This window comes from Hemibagrus wyckioides, linkage group LG05 (genome assembly GCF_019097595.1).
Source record: "Hemibagrus wyckioides isolate EC202008001 linkage group LG05, SWU_Hwy_1.0, whole genome shotgun sequence".
NCBI classification, from domain to species: domain Eukaryota; kingdom Metazoa; phylum Chordata; class Actinopteri; order Siluriformes; family Bagridae; genus Hemibagrus; species Hemibagrus wyckioides.
Genome location: NC_080714.1, coordinates 8,689,778 through 8,709,826, shown reverse-complemented (window position 1 = coordinate 8,709,826; position 20,049 = coordinate 8,689,778). Strand labels below are relative to the sequence as shown.

The window sequence follows — 20,049 nt, the reverse complement described above, 5'->3', positions numbered from 1 at the left end:
TAGTGGCAAGTAAAAAGTAAACAATAAAAATGGAAACTGGTGCAACAGTAACAAACAAAATTATGAAAAATAAAGCACATGTAAAAAAAATTAAAAATTAAAAAAAAAAGAATGAAACAAGCAATGTAATTCTATTACTGAATCCATTCATATTCTAACTATTCAAGCGAACTAGTCATTTGATAGCATACTCTTGCTAGCATAAAATATAGCACAGAGAATAGCTGTGGCCAAAAACTGAGTCTTTTGGTACATCATAGAAAATATGATGCCTTTTTGACATCTTTCCTTTTTCCTTCATTAACAACAGAATGTGTTTACATGTATGAAGTCAGCAGGTTTCCCAGATACTGCTTTTCTATACAAGAAGATTGTTATAAAAGTGATTTGGAGGTAAAACACAGGAAGGTGCACAAAAAGATAATCCATGTTTGTAACAGGAAACCAGGCAAAAAAAAAAGAAGAAGAAAAATGGGCAGTTACCATGGAAACAGTGAAAAAGAGGCCATGAGGGCTAGTCTAAGACAAATGGTCAGAGTTATACTGTGGTCTGTGGTTTAATGCCACGCTTACTTCACAAAGTGAGTTATCTAGAAATAAATTGAACTTGTAGCTATTCAGTGGAGTCTTCCAGTGTTGATCACATTTATTTGATAGTTTAGTATTGTTTGGACCTTGTGTGCGGCTACTGAGAGAAGAAGCAGACTTACCCTAATCCCTACATGTTCTGTGAAGAAATGCTGGAGGTAGATACAATAGAATAGAAATACTATGACATGTCGTTGCAATTAAAAACAAAAAAAATAATATTTTAGTCCTCTAGTCTACATTCTCACGGATGGACTTCAAGATCTCACCATACATGTGCAAAAATGAATACCATTTATAATGAATAGCCTCTTTAAACTCGTAAACTCGACACAGAAAGGGCAAGTAATGAATGGAAGTGGGGATTGTATAGCTAGCTACTATATCTCTACCACTTCCTGCATTTTTTAAAACTATGGTAACTACCTGAGAAAGGAGCGTATCTTATTATTTCAGTGGATCATTCAGTAAGGTTTTACTTAACATTTGATAAATTTACTTCACTGTTTAGTTTCTCCAGAATTTTGCAGAGGTTTTTTTTTGTGATTGTGTGTGTGTGTCTGTGTGTGTGTGTGTGTGTACTGAAAATTGTCATGCAACTTGCAGAGAATTACTTGAATTTGCAGAATTGCAAGCACAGCATTGCTCTATTAAACTACCAGTGAAGATACATGCGTAATTACTTTATATAAAAGCTGTTGGACACATGAGTTGAGGGGGGCTTTTTTGTCATATTTAAATGAATCAAAATGGCTTCTTATCCAATACCAACCTATGCTCCCTCCCTATGCTTGGCTACAACAAGTGTTTTGTATGAGACCCCCCGATAACAAAATAATGACCAGTGGGGTATGGAGTCACTCTTCCTGCATTCCTCTTGGGAAGGAGACGGGTGGTCAGTGGGGCCAGAGAATCGGAGGAAGGGTTGTGGTCGTGAGTGAAAAAACAAAACACCAATGCAAAACATCTCTGCCTCTACATTGATTTCCCCAAGGTAAACCTGTAGACTGGAAGAATCATTTCATTGTGGCTCAAAATGAGCAGTTTGATAAACACTTGTGTCAAAAGGTGAGGAACACAACCCTACAGTTCCACAGAGGAATATAATATACAATATATTACACAGCAGTTTAGTCAAGATTCTTCAGTAAATGCATACTGGAAAGAATAGTGTGATTATTATTTCATCCAGGATAAACTTTTCCTCAATAAAAATTCTTTATTACATCTTAAGAAGCAACTCAGTTCACTGAATTTATTAAATGATATTAAATTCCTTCAGATCACTAACAAAGACTCGTTTTGTGTGCGAATATTAGCAACCTATTCAGTCCTAGAATCTGACTAATCTGCTCTGATTGATAGGAAAGGTTTGTATCCAGATCTCTAAAAAAAAAAAAGAAGAATGTCAAAACCATGCTGAAGCAAGAATCAAATTCCTTACTTGATCGTTGAACAATGTTGAAAGAGTATGCTGTTGTATGATCTAAATCTGGGCATTTGTGCCTAAGATCCAGTGAGGGTGATACACTATTCTTAGAATTCTGTTAGATATGCTGCTGGTGCCCAGATGTCTCACTCTGTGATCATTTTGTGATAAAGTTGTGGATAGGTGCAAACGAATACAATATCTGGTAGGAATGTCATGCTGTGATTAAAAAAAATGTCTCCTTTCTTATGGTTTCCTGTTTCTTTCCTGTACCAGAAGGGAGTGAAATGTGGTTTTGTTGTTAAAGTCTACAGTGTTGTGAGTGGGAGAACCTATCATTTTCTAGGCTGTTATTAAATCAATAGGGAGTTGGTTCCTGTTGGTGGATGGAAAGCACTGAAACTGACAGAACAAAACATTATGGCGTGTTAGGAAGTGCCACCAGTTTCAGCGTCTTTGTTAGCAACCCTTGTGTTATGTTCACTCTTTGGACCCTTCGGTTCTGTCAAATTGACCGAGGACTTTATTGGGGTTTTAAAAGCGCTACAAAAATAAAAGCTCTTTACAAATATTGTCGTTATCTTAATCCCAAGCAATTTAGATAACATTTGTGATTAATGTTTGCAATTACTAGATCACTAGATTGAACAATAAAAGAGTCAACTGATTTGTAATAAAGTTATAATTTGTGAACAAAATATGCTATAATAAAGACCTTGGTGGCATGCATCTAAAAAGAAAATGACATGGATGATTATTGTTTCAATTGTTTTGAAATGATTTATCAAATACAGGTGATGAACAACAATGGAAGCATGAGAAACCAAAATATTATTGCAGTCACTGGATGTGAAATACAGCTGTTAAAAATCTGTAAAACGCTTTTAGTAAAAACAGAAAAGTCTACAGAAAAAGCTCTTTAGATGTGGTCTGAACCCTAGCTGATGTTCAGACTGACTCAGATGTTCAGTCAGAATAGAAAAGAGTTTCATTTGAGCTGGATAGGAAATAGACGCATAGAAAAATAGAATGAGAAAAATGTAATTAGCATTTACTTGTGATATATGTGTTTCATTGATGATTTCTATACCTATGCTTAATAAGATACTGAATATGTCTGCACAGGGGGGTGAAACTTAATCTGCAATCAAAAGTCTGAAAGTTATTTTTGTCATCTGGAGAACATTTTCTCCATCGTCCAACATTCCCTGACCGATCTGTTTGTAAGATTGCCAGACAGCATGGGTGGGATCTGTAGTGCTGTTTATAAAAAAAACACAGCTGAGGGTCTCAGTAGCACAATTTGGCAGCATTGAAATAAACTGTTGTCCAAAAAACACTATTTTTCATGCTCACATCATTTAATTCCAAACTGGAAATAAAAATAAAAATCAAATGAAACTGAAAAGGGCTAGGTTTGATCACTTGATAGCATGATTCGATATCTGAATATCGATATCTGAAATTTGTTATTTATTGTGAAAGATTTTCAAGGTGGATGAGAGTCTTACTGTATTCGTAACAGTCTTACGAATACAAGGATTTTTTAAGTTTTAAATAAAGGCAAAAGAAATCTCACTTTCTTTGAAATTCCTTTGACTCTCTACTGAAAAAGGAACAAGCCAGAAGCTTAAAAGGCTCATTTGTTCATTTATTTATGTGGTTGATGCATTTTATGTACCAACTTCAGCATACATTTAAGCTAGATGGTACTTTTTCTGGTTAAAACAGTCACCCTAGTAATAGATTTACTTTTTGCCTATTTTGCAGCCTCAGATGTAGGGAGAATTTTGTTGTTATTGTTAGGTATAAAAGTATTTTTTATAAGTAAAAAGTATTCTAAGAATTATAAATTAAATATTATAGTAAAAAGTAAAAAACGCTGCTTAATTGAGAAGGTAGGATGGTATTTTCTGGGGGTTGGGCTGTGTTTACTGTAGTTGCTTTAATTTTTGACCAAATGGTCAGAAAATAATGTGACAAATGTTAAAGTACCATAGATGAAATGTAACACCGACATTTCAATTATTTATCAAGTCATTTTCTCATTCACGTGTTGAAACACATGCCACTACCAGGGTTGGGAGGGTTGCCAATTTTATGCCAGGCTGCCAATTTAATGTTGTATTAGTTTTAGTATGTTGGTATTGCTTCTTAGTATATATTTCTGTATATTTGACATATTTTACATTGACATTTATATTTAATATATTTAATCGTCAGATAAACATCAAGCTTTATATTTAAACTTTACCTTTAATATTAACATTTAACTGTATTTACAATCTTCTGTAGACTGATACTTAAAATGTGCACTAAATAAAAAAAATCTTATTTTACATGAATCTCTAGGTATCAAAAAAGCCTCAACTGTTCAAAACATAAAACAATAAAAGAGCATTAACATTTTTACATTTGTTTGCACCCCATATACACCCATATACAACTGACCCCACTGTCAGCATAAATCTTCTGCATGTAGAGAGATAAAGATCAAGAGAGAGAGAGAGAGAGAGAGAGAGAGTAAAATAAACAGTGTCACGATGACTTCTGCCTCTCCCTCTAGCTTGCGTGAGAATAAAGGAATGACACACTAGATCTACAGGGCATTGTCACGCACATTCCCCTAAACAACACCTTCACTGCCATTTATTCTCACACACACACAGCTTTACACGTTATACCCTTCAAACCATGCAACCAGTTACTATACTCTGTATATTTGTGCTGGAAAAACTTTTCCCTTCTTTCAAAATGTTAAAGCAAAAGCTCAGTATGGTGTTGCAATCCATCTTCTAAAGCAATCTTAAACCGCTGTTGTGGATATGTTGCAGGAAAGGAAATTTCAAGGGAGAGAAAAAAAATATAGTGGTGGTTTTATGATATAGCTGACATGACAAAAAGCAGGAAACCCAAACAGAAAGCATATACCAGGAATTCCACTACTCCTAGCAGCCTCACTAAAACAATCTGTTGAAGGACAAGTCACATGACAAGTTTATAAAAGTTCATATTCACAGTGTGTTCTCTTATTACACGCTGCCCTACATTTCAGCGAAGCCACATTCCTTTTTCCATCTAAATGGCTATATTCAGTGACCCCAACTATACATCTGACCCCTCAATGTAAAGCATGTGTGAAGTTGAATATTCCCAGCCCAAACTAATCATCCAAAAGGACACAACAAGAAAAAGGAAAATCATTCAAGTAAGCAAAAGAACACTAGCAAACACCAGTGTCCTTTTGTGAGGACCACTGCTGGTTAAGGTTTTGGAGTATTAATTACCTAAAGCCTCACCTGCTTAATTGCAAAACAATACTCTGGGTAAAAGTATAAGAAATGTAATGGACGTTGGAAATTAATCCATCTAGTCGGAGATGACTGAGGAGTTTATGTAGTAGTGGTTGTGTGTAAGTGTGTCATTTGGACAGCTTGTGGTGACTTCATGGAGGGTTGGACATCTGTGGCAGGAGGAGCCAAATTCAAAGTAGGGAGGAAGTGAGAGGCCGAGAGAGAGAGAGACAGAGAGAGCACTCTGCTGTGATACATACAAGAGGAGACTTAACAAAAAGCAGTAAGAAGAAAGTTTTGTTTAACTTGATTCATCATGGAAGGAGTTGATTTTGCTTTGGTAAGTTTGTCTGAATCAGTTTCCCAGAGATTTCTAAACATTACTGATGGACCTAATTGATGGATGGTATAATTTATTATAGCAGCATAACAAAAAACTACTGCTGCAGCTGTTAGATCTGCTTCTCTCTCTGTCTGGTGCTCTGTGTATCTATAAACTGAAATCTGATTTATCCTCAGTATAATATCCTCATCCTCTTCTGAACAATGCAATTTGTTAACACTAGTAATCACTGTCTTTAACTGGTTAATTCTACATCCTGTGAAATTTTAACATCCCTTATGATGTTGACATTGTTTTGACCAAATACATTTGTGTGTAGATTGTAAGGATTTAAAACTAAAATGATGTTCTGATGTGTTATGTGCATCAACAATCATGTGTAATACTGCAGCTGAATACGGTCACTCGGCCAGAAGTGTTCGAATTCGAAGGCATTTCTATGGTTCATTACTTCACTGACAATTGGGAGAAAGTTCAGAACTTCCAGGCAAGACCAGATGACATCCTTGTTGCTACTTACCCCAAAGCAGGTAAGAGGGATTGTTTGTCTAAGAATACTGACACGGCTAATGAGTTGCAGCCACAGACTGCTGTGATTCATTTATTCTCTCAATTTTTGGTACTGTGACCCTTCAGGAATTCTAATCCTTCCTCCTTAATTGTTATTTCCAATCACCTACCAAACAGTTTAACTATTGTAATTATTAGCTGTTCTAATAAAGTGCAATAAAATGAACTAACTGCCTACTTTATGTACAGATCTACCATTGTAATACAGGGGATGTCTTGTAATGGGATGAAGATGTTTCACCACTTATCCTGGGACCAGATAAAGTGGCCATTTACATCAAACTGCAAGAATCATCTCTGAATAGAGAAGGGTGACTGAGAGCACCATCAAATACAATACAATGTTAATGAGTTTAGTCTGGCAGTATCACATCAATTCATACCACCAACCATTAGAACTGAAGCCTTTCGGATGACACGGTGAAACATGTTCATGATTAAAGCTGGTATCTTGTATGCTTAGTGTATCACAAGATATTCAACACAATCTAGATGAATAAAAAATTGCAGTGTTCTTTTGCTTGCTCGAATAATCTTGAGAAAAAAACTCAGTGTTTGTAGTCAATGCTCGCTGATGGTCTCCTGAGGCCATTTTGATTAGGTGGATTTACTATCCAAACGATTAGACAAGTCTGTCCTGATCTACACTGTCGTTCGATTGCCGGATGATAGTGGCATCAGAGGGAATTTATCACTACCTACAGTGACTGATGTAGCGACATTTTACTCTTTTAGTCTGTTCAGCCCTTTCACCTCCACATCACTCTGCTCAAATAGACCAGGTTCCAAAGTTCAAATTCCACACAAACACCAGGTTCAGTGTCGATCATGATCTTGATGTTGTAGACTGCTGAAAAGTTGAGTTAAGCCTCTACAGATCACTTGGCACAACCGTGTCTCAACAGCCTGTAAATGGTTAAATGCTTTTGGATGGATAATTCTAAATTATCTAGTCTTGGATTCTTGTCATGAACAGAATTAAATTCACATTTTTATACACATTTTTTCATTCATTTTCTAATTTGTTACATATACACAAGATAATTTTAATGTGATCAGACACAGGGGTATGTTCTGGAGTACAGTTTATAGAGTATGTTGTTTTGTTCATTTTAAAAACTAAAATCTGACGGTCGTTTTGTTTGAAGTGAAAGACATATCCACCTCCTGTCCAGGGTGTACCCCTGCCTTTCTCCTAATGTGCGCTGGGATAGGCTCCAGCAGACCCCTGTGACCCTAATTAGGAATAAAGCGGATATAGACAATGGATGAATGGATGGATGGACATATCTGCCTTTTTCTTATGCCACTGTGTCACACTAAAACATTCTTTCTCATTCACCTTTTCCTTTCCTTTTTTTACAGGCACTACCTGGGTATCCTATATCTTGGACCTTCTTTATTTCGGCAATATAGCAGACGAGCGTCAGGCCTCCATGCCCATCTTCATGAGGGTGCCATTTCTTGAGTCAATCTTTCCTGGTTTACCATCAGGTTATACACACCTACAATGTTGTAGAAGTTATAAGCAATGATGATATGGATAATTAATGGTAACAATAATAAATAAAAACTTTTTTTTGTCCTTATACAGGGGTTGATCTAGTAGATAATTTACCCACCACACCACGTCTCATCAAAACTCATCTTCCTGTTCAGTTGGTGCCCAAGTCCTTCTGGGAACAGAACTGCAAGGTACAGAAATTGGGACTCCTTCTGAGTTATAGTCTTTAAGTGAATTCTATTTTTAATCATCAAACATAGGCATGATGTAACAACAGAGATTCAGGAGAGGGTTTTGACTTCAGATAATCAAAGTCCTAGAACATGAGTCAGGAGGTCAGAGCACAGATAAACCACAACAACAACCTCCTATAATACAAGATAACAACTTTCTATGAAAGTCCTTCTGGGAACAGAACTGCAATATACACTATGTGGTGTGTCTTAAATGCTATTACGATACACCAGGCATACAAACAAAAAGCTTGAGGATGCATATCTGCTTGACATTCTATTAAACAGGCATTATCAGTAGTGATCTATCTAGACAATTACAGAGCAATCAGGCCAAGGTATTCAAGGCAACAATCAAAGGCTTAGATTTATTGTGGGAAAGATAAGACTCAGCTTTATTTTATTTTATTTTATTTTATTTTATTTTATTTTATTTTATTTTATTTTATTTTATTTTATTTTATTTTATTTTATTTACTGACATTAAACTGTTATGTACTGTATATTCTTAATATAATTCTTGTTTTTATTGATGTGTTCCTTTAGGTTGTCTATGTAGCTCGCAACGCCAAAGACAATGCTGTGTCTTATTTCCACTTTGAGCGCATGAACAAGGGGCAACCTGAGCCAGGAGACTGGAACAACTTTCTCCAGAACTTCATGGAAGGAAAGAGTAAGTGAGAGAGTTGGTACTTTTAATATACTTGAATGAAACATGTTCTATGCTGAAATAAATGTAATATAATATCTTTGAACTAGAGGTGTTTGGACCTTGGTATGATCATGTGTGTGGCTACTGGGAGAAGAAGCAGACCTACTCTAATCTTCACTACATGTTCTTCGAGGATATGGTGGAGGTAAGGAAAGTAGAAAGTATATGCGCTTGGCCATAAAGTCATAGGAAATGGGAAAAAGGCAACCGTGGTTAAGTTGTCCTTGTACCTTAGAATAGATACCTGTTATAGTTCACTTTTCTACTCTTTTGTACCTTCTAATTCCAAATACCTCCTCATCCTAATATTTTAGGATGATGTTCATTAATGTATACAGAGTTTTCTTTTTTTTTTGCTTTTCCAGGACACAGGGTGTGAGGTGGAGCGCTTGTGTTCCTTCCTCAGTTTATCTACACCATTAGAAGAAAGGGAGAGGATTACAGAATGTACTCACTTTGATAAAATGAAGGAAAACAAGATGACCAACTATTCTACAGTCCCAGTCATGGATTTTAAGATCTCACCATTTATGCGCAAAGGTGAGTATGCCGTAGGTTGCTATACAAACCCATTTCTTTCTCTTTGGCTTTCATTTCGGGTGCTTATTTATTTATTTATTTATAGCTATATTCTTGACTAGTCTTTAGGCTTTAGAATTATTGTACCATGATCTAAAGTGGTGCACAGGGGTCAGAGTGTTTTTCCCTGCAGACCTTAGCTAAGGGAATTGGTCTGCTAATAATGCAAATATACAGTGGGTTTCCGAAAGTATTCAGTCCCCTGATTATTGATTATATGTACTTTTTTTGGGCAACATACAATGAGCTGTAATGACATGGATATACATTAAATATACTACACGTAGCAGACAGTTAAATACTGCTACTATTTCTCCATTCTCTTTGATCAATAATGATAATTTTTCATAGACAATTGGACAGCTAGTTTTCCAGGCTGAAGCAAACAAAGCACACCCCTGGTTGTTGCAGAACAGACATCTATCTCAATATCCATTTCACATAGTCTTTACTACTATTCTAGCTGATTCATAGTCAGTGTGTAACCTAGATTGTAGCTGACAACACACCCAGCTCACCAGCAAACACACACCCCGTTAAAAAGACTTTAATTGTTAATACATCATATGGTGTGGGAATTTAATTAATTCTACAGTTGACTCATCCTTAACCTTTGAATATAGACTTGTTAGGAAAAACAAGAGTTTGTGTTAAAAAAGATTCTTAATAAAACCAGGTGAAATAGTGCTTTATTACCCCATTTTAGTTCTGTCTGATTTATTGCTTCTCTTTTTTCCCTTCTGCTTGTTTCTTCAGGTAAAGTCGGTGACTGGAAGAATCACTTCACCGTGGCTCAGAATGAACAGTTTGATGAACACTACAAGCAGAGGATGAAGAACACGTCTTTACAGTTCCGCACAGAGATTTAGAGCACCACGTCTGGATTTTTTTTTACATTTTTATTCAGTTTATTCACTGGCAACCTCATCCATGTGTATTGTATTATTCAGCACATACTGTATGCACTATTATACGTTTTTTTAATGAAATAAATGAAATTTATTGAATGTAATAAATCTTTTAGTTAAATATTTTACTGCTCTTAGAATGAGTTGTTAAATATCTAGAGGAAGTAGTGACTGGAACAAAAGCATTAACAGGGTATGCCCTGTGTCTTTTACAAATAATACTTTAATACTATAAGATTTTATTTTGTTTTGATTATTTACTCAGGAAAATACAGAGTGCAGATATTTGTGTGTGTGTGGGGGGGGGGGTTGACTAAATAACAAAAAGACATGAAGATAAGATAAGATAAGATAAGATAAGATAAGATAAGATAAGATAAGATAAGATAAGATAAGATAAGATAAGATAAGATAAGATAAGATAAGATGCCAAAAGAAATTCTTGTGTGAGAGACTGCTTCAGATTGCACAAGAGAAATAAATAAATAAAATAGGCTACAAGTATATGTCCAAAATGTACAAATAAAGGTGCTAGAGGATTAAGGCCATATTGTTTATGATATGATACTGCACATGGTATGATATCAGCATACATATAGTAAATATTGTGAATTGGGATAGTGCACATAACACAGAAATACTGTCATTGTTCATTGTGTCAGCTCTGCCCCCTACTAAAAGGGGAGGAGTTATAGAGTTTGATATCTACTGGTAAGAAAGACCTCCTGTGACATTCTGTGGTTGTCCTCAGTGGTCTCAAGCTACGCTAGTGTTGAGTTGTCCTCAAAGTTCAAAGCGTTTATTGTCCTGTGCACAGTTAGGAAAAGGAGTTTCCCTGTACAATGCAATTCTTTCTTTGTTGTCCACAGCCAATGCCAAAACAAATACAAAATCTTTGAAAAGAACCACGCACGCACACACACACACACACACACACACACACACACAAACATAATAAAAAATAAAACTATGCGGCAGAATTAGAAATATAGACTATGTATATCTGTATGTGCAAGTGTACAATGTTGACTTATGTGCAAAACAATAGTACAGTAATATGTGCAAGCTGAATGCAGCTGTAGATAATAATAGTAGAAGCAATAACATAAACAATGTGCAATTGAGATGCAACTACTTGATAATAATAGCAGCAGAAAACATTAACAAATGTGCAAAACGAGAAGGAGCAATTTAGTCCAACTGAATGTCCTATGGCTACCTGTTTAAAAGTCTAATAGCTGAGGGAAAGAAGGAGTCCATCAATCTAGAATTCCTGCATTTCACACTCCTGTGCTTCCGTCCTGAGGGTAGGAGTATGAACAGTCCATGTTGGGGATGTCCTTAAGGATGGAGGCAGCACTCCTGTGGACTCTGCGGTGGTAAATGGTCTGCAGAGAGGACAGTGGAGTCCTGATGATCTTCTCAGCAGTCTTCACCACCCTCTGCGGTCCCTCACAGTAGTGCTGCCATACTACATGGTGATGCAGTTGGTCAAGATGCTCTCAACAACGCAGCTGTAGAAGTTGTTAAGGATCATAGGTGACTTCCTCAGCCTCCTCAGGAAGTACAGCTGCTGTTGTGCCATCTTAACCAGGTGGGTGGTGTTGAGTGTCCAGGTGAGGTCCTGGCTGATGTGGAACTGCAGGTATTTAAAGCTGCACATGCAGGGGATGTGATGTGTTGACACTGAGAAGTTTTCCTCAGAGACACCTTTCAGAAGCACAACATATTTCATCATGGAAGTGATTAATTTTTGATTGGTCGGGGTCAGCTTAAAAATATATACACTGATCAGTCATAACATTACAAGCAGTGAGAGGTGAAGTGAATAACACTGATTATCTCCTCATCATGGTACCTGTTAATGTATGGGATATATTAGGCAGCAAGTGAACATTTTGTCATCGAAGATGATGTGGTAGAAGCAGGAAAAATGGGCAATCCCCAGAATGCAGAAATGACGCTCCAACATCAAACAGCAACAAACCAGATAAACCGCTAAACCAGATAAACTGTGCGAAGAGCACACTGACCAATCAGCTGTGCGTCAGGGTGGGCATTAGCGTTGAATTTTCATCCAGTTGAAACAACGAGTGCGCAAAGTCACATTTATTGATGCAAGAGATTCAGTCGGTGTCTGTTGATTTCGTGTCAGAGGCTTTAGATATGATTTTTTCCATAGAGATATTTGATGCGCCTAAATATTCCATGAGAATGGAATATTTCAAAATTTATGAATATTTATAAAATAAAATATTCCAATATATAACATAAAATATCTCAGTGGAAAACAATCACATCTAAAGCCTCTGACATGGAATTAACAGACACCGGCTGAATCTCATGGAATAAAATTGTATGTATTGATGTACTGTTTTTTGCAGCACATACTATATGCAATTGTATGAAAAAATGTTGTTGTTGTTGCTGTCGTTTTCCTTTTACAATATTAATTCGAATAAATCTTTTTCCTTACAAAGCAACGCGGTTTATAGAACATCTTAAATGTTAAATGCCTGCAGGAAGCAGTGACCACTGCTGAGAACCAAACCAGATGTATTTCCAAAGTTTGCCAAAATAACAGACCAAAGTCTTGACAGTAAAGCAAATATTCCTCAATGCATAATTCTGTTTTAAAAACTGGATGCCAGTGAAAGACACAGCATCAGTTTTTTGTGTACGTGTCCTGTAATTAATGTTTATTCCTTACAACATACTTTTTTTATTACTACATATACACGTCATTTTACTGTGAAGAGGCGTGTCAACAGTGTTTGCCCTAACACTAGAGAATAAGAGCACACTAGGAGAGAGAGATTATGAGGTGTTACCTATATATGAACGCTCTGGATTGGTCAAAATTGCCTGTGAAGGCAGTGACAGAAAAGGCCGGATGAGGGAAGGCTTTGGTGTCAGCTGTGATATGTACAAGTGTAGTGTAAGGGAACTGTGCAGGAGTGAAACAGTTTGAGGAAAAGGAACTGACTTGCAAACTCGGACAAACTCGCAAAACCTTCATCATGGAAGGACCTGATTTTTCTGCAGTGAGTCAGCTGAAAATATAAGTTGTTCAAATCTCAAATTTATTTCTGTATTTCTTTATTTCACTTTTAACAATGGCCATTGATTTAAAGTAGAAAATATACTTCCCATTTCAAGCTAGAGTCTTATACCTTGTGCCATGCAGCAAGGTATACTATTTTGGAAGGTCACAATGGCTCCGTATTTGGTTAATGCATACTGATTTTTAATAAATTCTATAAAACTAAAAGTGTGATTTTAATGTGAATGTAATATTTTTATGTTTTTGACAGAAAATATCCACTGTTAGATTAAAATATGGTTACGATGTTTATCTATGTTAACAATAATGTTTAAAACTGCAGATGATGTCGATCAGCCGACCAGAATTGATTGAATTTGAAGGTATCTCTATGATTCATTACTTCACTGATGACTGGGAAAATGTTCAGAAATTCCAGGCAAGACCAGATGACATCCTCATTGCTACTTACCCCAAAGCAGGTACTCTGTGTTTTCTGGAATGTAACAATAATGTGAATGAAAGCTATGTTAGTGGGAAATAACATATATATTTGTTTTATCAGTTCAATCATTTGGTTTTACTCAATAACATGTGCTAGATCAACTGTGTGATAGGGATCATTTTCTATGTAAAGTGCAATGAGGACACTGTGTGATTGGGGTGATTTCAAAAAGCATTGTCATTGTCCATTCCATGCATCAAAAGACAGGCAGACAGGAACATTCATCCTTAATCACAATTACAGAAACAAAATCCAAAAGGATAATTAGAAACAAGAAACAAGGTTCTGATTTAATGGGATAGCTAGCAGGATAAGACAAATTTTTAAGGGCTATACACAGAACAGGTGCACATATTAGGATAACAGACTTTGACAACAGCATAGAAAGGACAAAAAAGCAAATGGAAAATGAATAAAAAGCACAATTTATACTCACAGTGCTGGTAATCATGTCATTCAATTTATGACCAAAGTATATAAGCCAACTTATAAGATTTTACACAGGAGCAAGCCTACAGTGACAGTAAACTTTTGACCAAAGTTCATCATACAACCACCAGGTTTTCACTTTCTCTCCAATTCACTTCCACCAGGCACCACCTGGGTTTCCTACATCTTAGACCTACTATATTTTGGCAATACAGCACCAGAGCGTCAGACCTCTATGCCGATCTTCATGCGAGTGCCTTTCCTTGAGTTGGTTCTTCCAAATATGCCTACAGGTCAGTAGCCATGCTCACTCTAGTACAACAGACAATATAATTCATGTGGGAATCACCAGCTTATTCCCTGCCTTTACAAATTTTAGGCAATTAAACTGTGTGCATAGACCTTGATGCTAATACTATATACATTTAATGCGTTACTTCTTTGTACAGGGGTTGAACAAGCAAATAATTTACCCACCACACCACGACTCATCAAAACTCATCTACCTGTTCAGTTGGTGCCCAAGTCTTTCTGGGAACAGAACTGCAAGGTACAGAATTTGGGACTCCTTACGGTTATAGTCTTTACATGAATGGTAATTTTTAATCATCAAACAGGCATGATGAAATGACAGAGATTCAGGAGAGGGTTTTGACTCCATCTGCTGGAGCTTTTATTATAAATCCAAAAAAGAATTAAATTATCAATGTCCTAGAACATGAGTCAGGAGGTCAGAGCACAGATAAACCACAATAACAACCTCCTATAATCCAAGATAACAACTTCCTAGAAGTCCTTCTAGGAACAGAACTGCAAGGTAGACTATGCGGTGTGTCTTAAACGCTATTACGATACACCAGGCAGGACGCATATCTGCTTAACATGCCAAGATTGTAGTACAAGTATTAAAAAGACAGTAAATTATAAACATGACAATATTCAAGGCAACAACTCAAGGCTTAGATTTATTGTGGAAATGATAAGACTCAGCTTTATTTATTTTATTTTATTTTATTTTATTTTATTATTTCATTGTTTTGTGCTCAGTTGAAGACCATAAGATCATTATCATTGGGTTAACTGTGCCATGGGAGGAGGGTTATGAGGAGGCAGCACCCCTCCTGGAGGCAAATGAGAGGAAAACCTCAAAATACCAGCCTTTGATCCAGGAGTGCAAAGTGTAGCAGGCATGGTTGTTTCCAGTGGAGTTTGGGTGTAGAAGTTTCCGCACCAAATCAACATGTCAGATGCTATTAGTTTTGGGCAGGGCCGAAAGGAGCAAGAAACAAGCTGCTCAAAGGATGGGAGAGGAGGCAGAAAGAGCCTCATGCTGAATTTGGAGCAAAAGAGAGAAGGAAAGCTGGAAGCCAGGAGCAGAGGGGCAGTGATTTGGCCACCACTGTCAACCCACCAACTGGAGAGTGTCGTGGTTAAGGGTTGAAACACTCAATGATGTTTGGGTACCACCTGATGACATCTGCTGCTGGCCGAAAGCTCCAGTTACCTAATGAGGTAACTGAAGAAAGCACCCACTAGGTGTACTCTACAACTCTACTTCTAGTTCACTGGTGACTCCCAGAAAAGACTGGATGACAACCAAGAAAGTTTGGTGACACTGGAGAGACAGCTGACCTTCTGGAAAGACTGGCAGGTGCACACTAGGCTAGCAACCTAATGTGCAGCACTTGCAAGAGAGCACCACTCAAGCCACGAATGGTCAAGTTGAGCAATATCCCCAGTCTTCCGAGAGGTGGGGATGAGAGACTTGTTAGGACGTCCACATCGGTAATGACCAGGACAGAAAAATTGACAAGAAATTTGAGACAAACAACATTAACTGGAGAGGATTTTACAGAGGGCTTAAGATACAGATCAGAGTAAGTCCAGGTGTGTAACATCAGCAACTCAAGTACAGCACACAGATTCGTGAAGAGACGAAGGAGAGCTCCAGCCAGGAAGCACACCACATTACTGAGGATCTCTAGGCACCTGAGTCACCCCAGCACCAGTGACTAGATCAAGCAATCCTCTCTCCAGTTCTCCCATCCATTTATCGAGAAAAGAGAGGATCAAATGGCCAACAGCAACGGACAATTTCATTTGGGCACAGTTTGATGATGACCTAGACAGCATCCTGGAAACTGCTCTATCAGGTCCAGTCTACAGGAAACTATCACATACAATCTTGGCAAAGAACGAGTTGGCCTTAATGACCGGAGAAGGAAATCACAACTACCTCAGCACCCAAACAGGAGTGAAATGGAGATGCATCAGCTCAGGAGGGAAATAAAAGCACTCAACAAATTGTATAAGACCAGCTCACCATCTGAGAAGGAAGGGATAAAGAATTTAACATCCAAGCTGCAAGAACAGTTGTGTAGGTTTCGAAGGGCAGAACAACAGTGACAGCAGAGAAAGAAGAAGAAAGAAGAAGACGGGAGCTGAATGTGTAGGAGCCAACTTGGCATGAGATCCAGGACATCATCCGGAAAGCCAAAGCCTCAGGTGCCCCAAGCCTAAGTGGTATACCATTCACGGTATACAAGAATTGTCCAAAACTTTTGTGGAAGTTGTGGAAGGTTTTGAGGAAGATCTGGGCCAAAGGTACAATTCTGATAAGCTGGAAGCAGGCAGAGGGTTGTTTTGTCCCAAACGAAGAGGGTTCCTCTGCGCTCACCCAGTTCAGGACAATTTCCCTGCTGAATGTGGAGATCTTCTTTTCAGTACTTGCAAGAAGGTTGACTGCTTATTTGTTGCAGAACCATTAAAAACACTGATTGCCAGTTACTATAATTCTTCTTTTAATTGATGTGTTCCTTTAGGTTGTCTATGTAGCTCGCAACGCCAAAGACAATGCTGTGTCTTATTTCCACTTTGAGCGCATGGCCAAGGGGCTACCTGAGCCAGGAGACTGGAACAACTTTCTTCAGAACTTCAAGGAAGGAAAGAGTAAGTGAGAGAGTTGGTACTTTTAATATTCTTGAATGAAATATGTTTTGTGCTGAAATAAATGTAATATAATGTGTTACATTTGAACTAGAGGTGTTTGGACCTTGGTATGATCATGTGTGTGGCTACTGGGAGAAGAAGCAGACCTACTCTAATCTTCACTACATGTTCTTCGAGGATATGGTGGAGGTAAAAAGTATATGCGCTTGGCCCTAAAATCATAGAGTCTACTATGGTTAAGTTGTTCAAGTATCTTAGAATAGACACCTGATACAGTTCACTTTAAACGAAGAAGAGTAGAGATGATTAGGAGAGGAGTTAATAATTACTCTTTTGTACCTTCTAATTTTTAATTCCTCCTCAGAATGGCAATGAGGCAATATTTTAGCATGATGTTTATTTTTGTAGACCCATTTTTCCATTTGTTTTTGCTTTTCCAGGACTCAAGGTGTGAGGTGGAGCGCTTGTGTTCCTTCCTCGGTTTATCTACACCATTAGAAGAAAGGGAGAGGATTACAGAATGCACTCACTTTGATAAAATGAAAGAAAACAAGATGACCAACTATTCTACAGTCCCAACCATGGATTTTAAGATCTCACCATTTATGCGCAAAGGTGAGTATACCATGGGTAGCATTTGAGACCCCTGATTATTGATTATATGTACAAAGGAAAACAGGAACAAGTAACAATTGAGCCCCCACCCCCCAAGCCATATAAGAAGTCTTACACCCATGTACACCAAAGGGGTAATAATTATCAAAATATAGAAAAAAATAGTTGCAAATACATTAAAAAGAAAAAAAAGAAAGAAGAAAATTCTTATATAGGCAAGTATTCAATCCCTTTATTGAGTGTTTTGTAGAATCATTTTTGGGACCAATATTAAAGCTTAATTTTGGGTAAGTCTCTACAAGCTTTGAATAACTGAAATTGGGCAGTTTCTCCCTCAGATTGGATGGGAATATCCGTGATGTGTAAGTCTCTTCAGAGATGTTCTATGTTGTACAAGTATATGCTTTGGCTTGGCCACTCAAATACATTCAGATACATCTCCAAAAGCCTCTCTAGCTTGGTTTTGGCTGCATGCTTTGAGTCTCTGCTATGAACCATCCTCCCAATCTAATTTCCTATGCATTTTGTAGCACATTTACTGTAACAACATCTCTGTACTTGGGTGCATTTTTTCTTCTCTTAATTCTGACTCCCCATCCTTAGTACTGAGAAGCAACTGATGCTGTCACCACCATGCTTCACTGTTGGGGTGGTATTACCTCTTGATGAGCACTGCATCACTTTTGCCAGGTGTAGAACTTGGAGCTTGTGTTCAAAAAAGATTCTTAATAGAACCCGGTGAAATAATGCTTTATTAACCCATTTTGGTTCTGTCTGATTTATTGCTTCTCATTTTTCCCTTCTGCTTGTTTCTTCAGGTAAAGTCGGTGACTGGAAGAATCACTTCACCGTGGCTCAGAATGAACAGTTTGATGAACACTACAAGCAGAGGATGCAGAACACGTCTCTACAGTTCCGCACAGAGATTTAGAGCACCACGTCTGGATTTTTAAAATTTTTTATTCAGTTTATTCACTGGCAACCTCGACCACATGTTTTGTATTTTTCAGCACATACTGTATGCACTATCTGAGATGTATTCTTTCTTATTTTTACCACACTGAATGAAATAAATCTTTTGGTTAAATATTTTACTACAGCTGCTTAGAATGAGTTGTTAAATATCTAGAGGAATTAGTTACTGGAACAAAAGGATGAACAGGGTTATTTGTAAAAGACACAGGGCCCTGTGTCTTTTACAAATAACACTTTAATATAAGATTTTATTGTTAGATTATTTACTCAGGAAAATACAGAGTGTAGATATTTGTGTGTGTGTGTGTGTGTGTGTGTGTGACTAAATAACAAAAAGACATGAAGATAATATAAGATAGAACTTTTGTGAGAGACTGCTTCAGATTACACAAGAGAAATAAATATAAATGAAATATGCTATATGTCCAAAATGTACAAACAAAGGAGAACTAAGAGAGAATTAAGACCATATTGCTTATGATATGATATTGCACATGGTATGATATTGAACATGATATTGTTCATGGTATGATATTAGCAAACATATTGTAAGTATTGTGAATTGGGATAGTGCACATAACACAGTAATACTGTCAGTGTTCATTGTGTCAGCTCTGCTCCCTACTGAAAGGGGGGGAGTTATAGTGTTTGATAGCCACTGGTAAGAGAGACCTCCTGTTGCGTTCTGTGGTTGTCCTCAGTGGTCTCAAGCTACTCTAGTGTTGAGTTGTCCTCAAAGTTGATGCGTTAGAAGCAGGAAAAATGGACAAGCGTAAGGATTTGAGTGAGTTTGACAAGGGCCAAATTGTGATGGCTAGACGACTGGATCAGAGCATCTCCAAAACTGCAGCTCTTGTGGGGTGTTCCCAGTCTGCAGTGGTCAGTATCTATCAAAAGTGGTCCAAGGAAGGAACAGTGGTGAACCAGCGACAGGGTAATAGGTGGCCAAGGCTCAGTGAAGGCTGACCTGTGTGGTCTGATTTAACAGACGAGCTACTGTTGCTCAAACTGCTGAAGAAATTAATGAATACACAGTGCATCACAGTTTGTTGCGTATGGGGCTGCATAGCTGCAGACCAGTCAGGGTGCCCAATGGGAATCCCTGGGTCCTGCCTTCCATGTAAATGTTACTTTGACACGTACCATCTACCTGAGCAATATTGCAGACCATGTACACCTGTTCATGGAAACGGTATTTCCTGATTGAAAAATGGTTCAGGAATGGTTTGATGAGCACAACAATGAGTTTGAGGTGTTGACTTGGCCTCCAAATTCCCCAGATCTCAGTCCAATGAAGCATCTGAGGGATGTGCTGGACAGATGAGTCGGACCCATAGAGCAACTTAGAGGACTTAAAGGATCTAACATCTTGGT

At 37.6% G+C, this 20,049-nt stretch overlaps 2 protein-coding genes across 2 annotated transcripts; both read left to right on the top strand.

Annotated features, from left to right (window-relative positions):
* The first annotated feature begins 5,490 nt into the window (after window positions 1–5,490).
* LOC131352593 (cytosolic sulfotransferase 3-like) lies at window positions 5,491–10,245 on the top strand. Its single transcript, XM_058388804.1, has 8 exons — window positions 5,491–5,650; window positions 6,045–6,183; window positions 7,589–7,717; window positions 7,818–7,918; window positions 8,507–8,633; window positions 8,720–8,817; window positions 9,038–9,212; window positions 10,008–10,245. The coding sequence occupies exons 1-8, from the start codon at window positions 5,627–5,629 to the stop codon at window positions 10,118–10,120; spliced, it is 906 nt and encodes a 301-aa protein (XP_058244787.1). The 5' UTR covers window positions 5,491–5,626; the 3' UTR covers window positions 10,121–10,245.
* Window positions 10,246–13,023: 2,778 nt separating this feature from the next.
* On the top strand, window positions 13,024–18,969 carry LOC131352972 (cytosolic sulfotransferase 3-like). Its single transcript, XM_058389574.1, has 8 exons — window positions 13,024–13,203; window positions 13,546–13,684; window positions 14,301–14,429; window positions 14,586–14,686; window positions 16,959–17,085; window positions 17,177–17,274; window positions 17,526–17,700; window positions 18,519–18,969. The coding sequence occupies exons 1-8, from the start codon at window positions 13,180–13,182 to the stop codon at window positions 18,629–18,631; spliced, it is 906 nt and encodes a 301-aa protein (XP_058245557.1). The 5' UTR covers window positions 13,024–13,179; the 3' UTR covers window positions 18,632–18,969.
* The last annotated feature ends 1,080 nt before the right edge of the window (window positions 18,970–20,049 follow it).

Excerpts from the sequence above, each read along its gene's own strand:
- LOC131352593 (XM_058388804.1), top strand. The coding sequence starts at position 5,627 with ATGGAAGGAGTTGATTTTGCTTTG. Across the intron at positions 5,651-6,044 it reads AAGGAGTTGATTTTGCTTTG|CTGAATACGGTCACTCGGCC; the intron begins GTAAGTTTGTCT and ends GTAATACTGCAG. Across the intron at positions 6,184-7,588 it reads TGCTACTTACCCCAAAGCAG|GCACTACCTGGGTATCCTAT; the intron begins GTAAGAGGGATT and ends CTTTTTTTACAG.
- LOC131352972 (XM_058389574.1), top strand. The coding sequence starts at position 13,180 with ATGGAAGGACCTGATTTTTCTGCA. Across the intron at positions 14,687-16,958 it reads TCTGGGAACAGAACTGCAAG|GTTGTCTATGTAGCTCGCAA; the intron begins GTACAGAATTTG and ends GTGTTCCTTTAG. Across the intron at positions 17,086-17,176 it reads GAACTTCAAGGAAGGAAAGA|AGGTGTTTGGACCTTGGTAT; the intron begins GTAAGTGAGAGA and ends CATTTGAACTAG.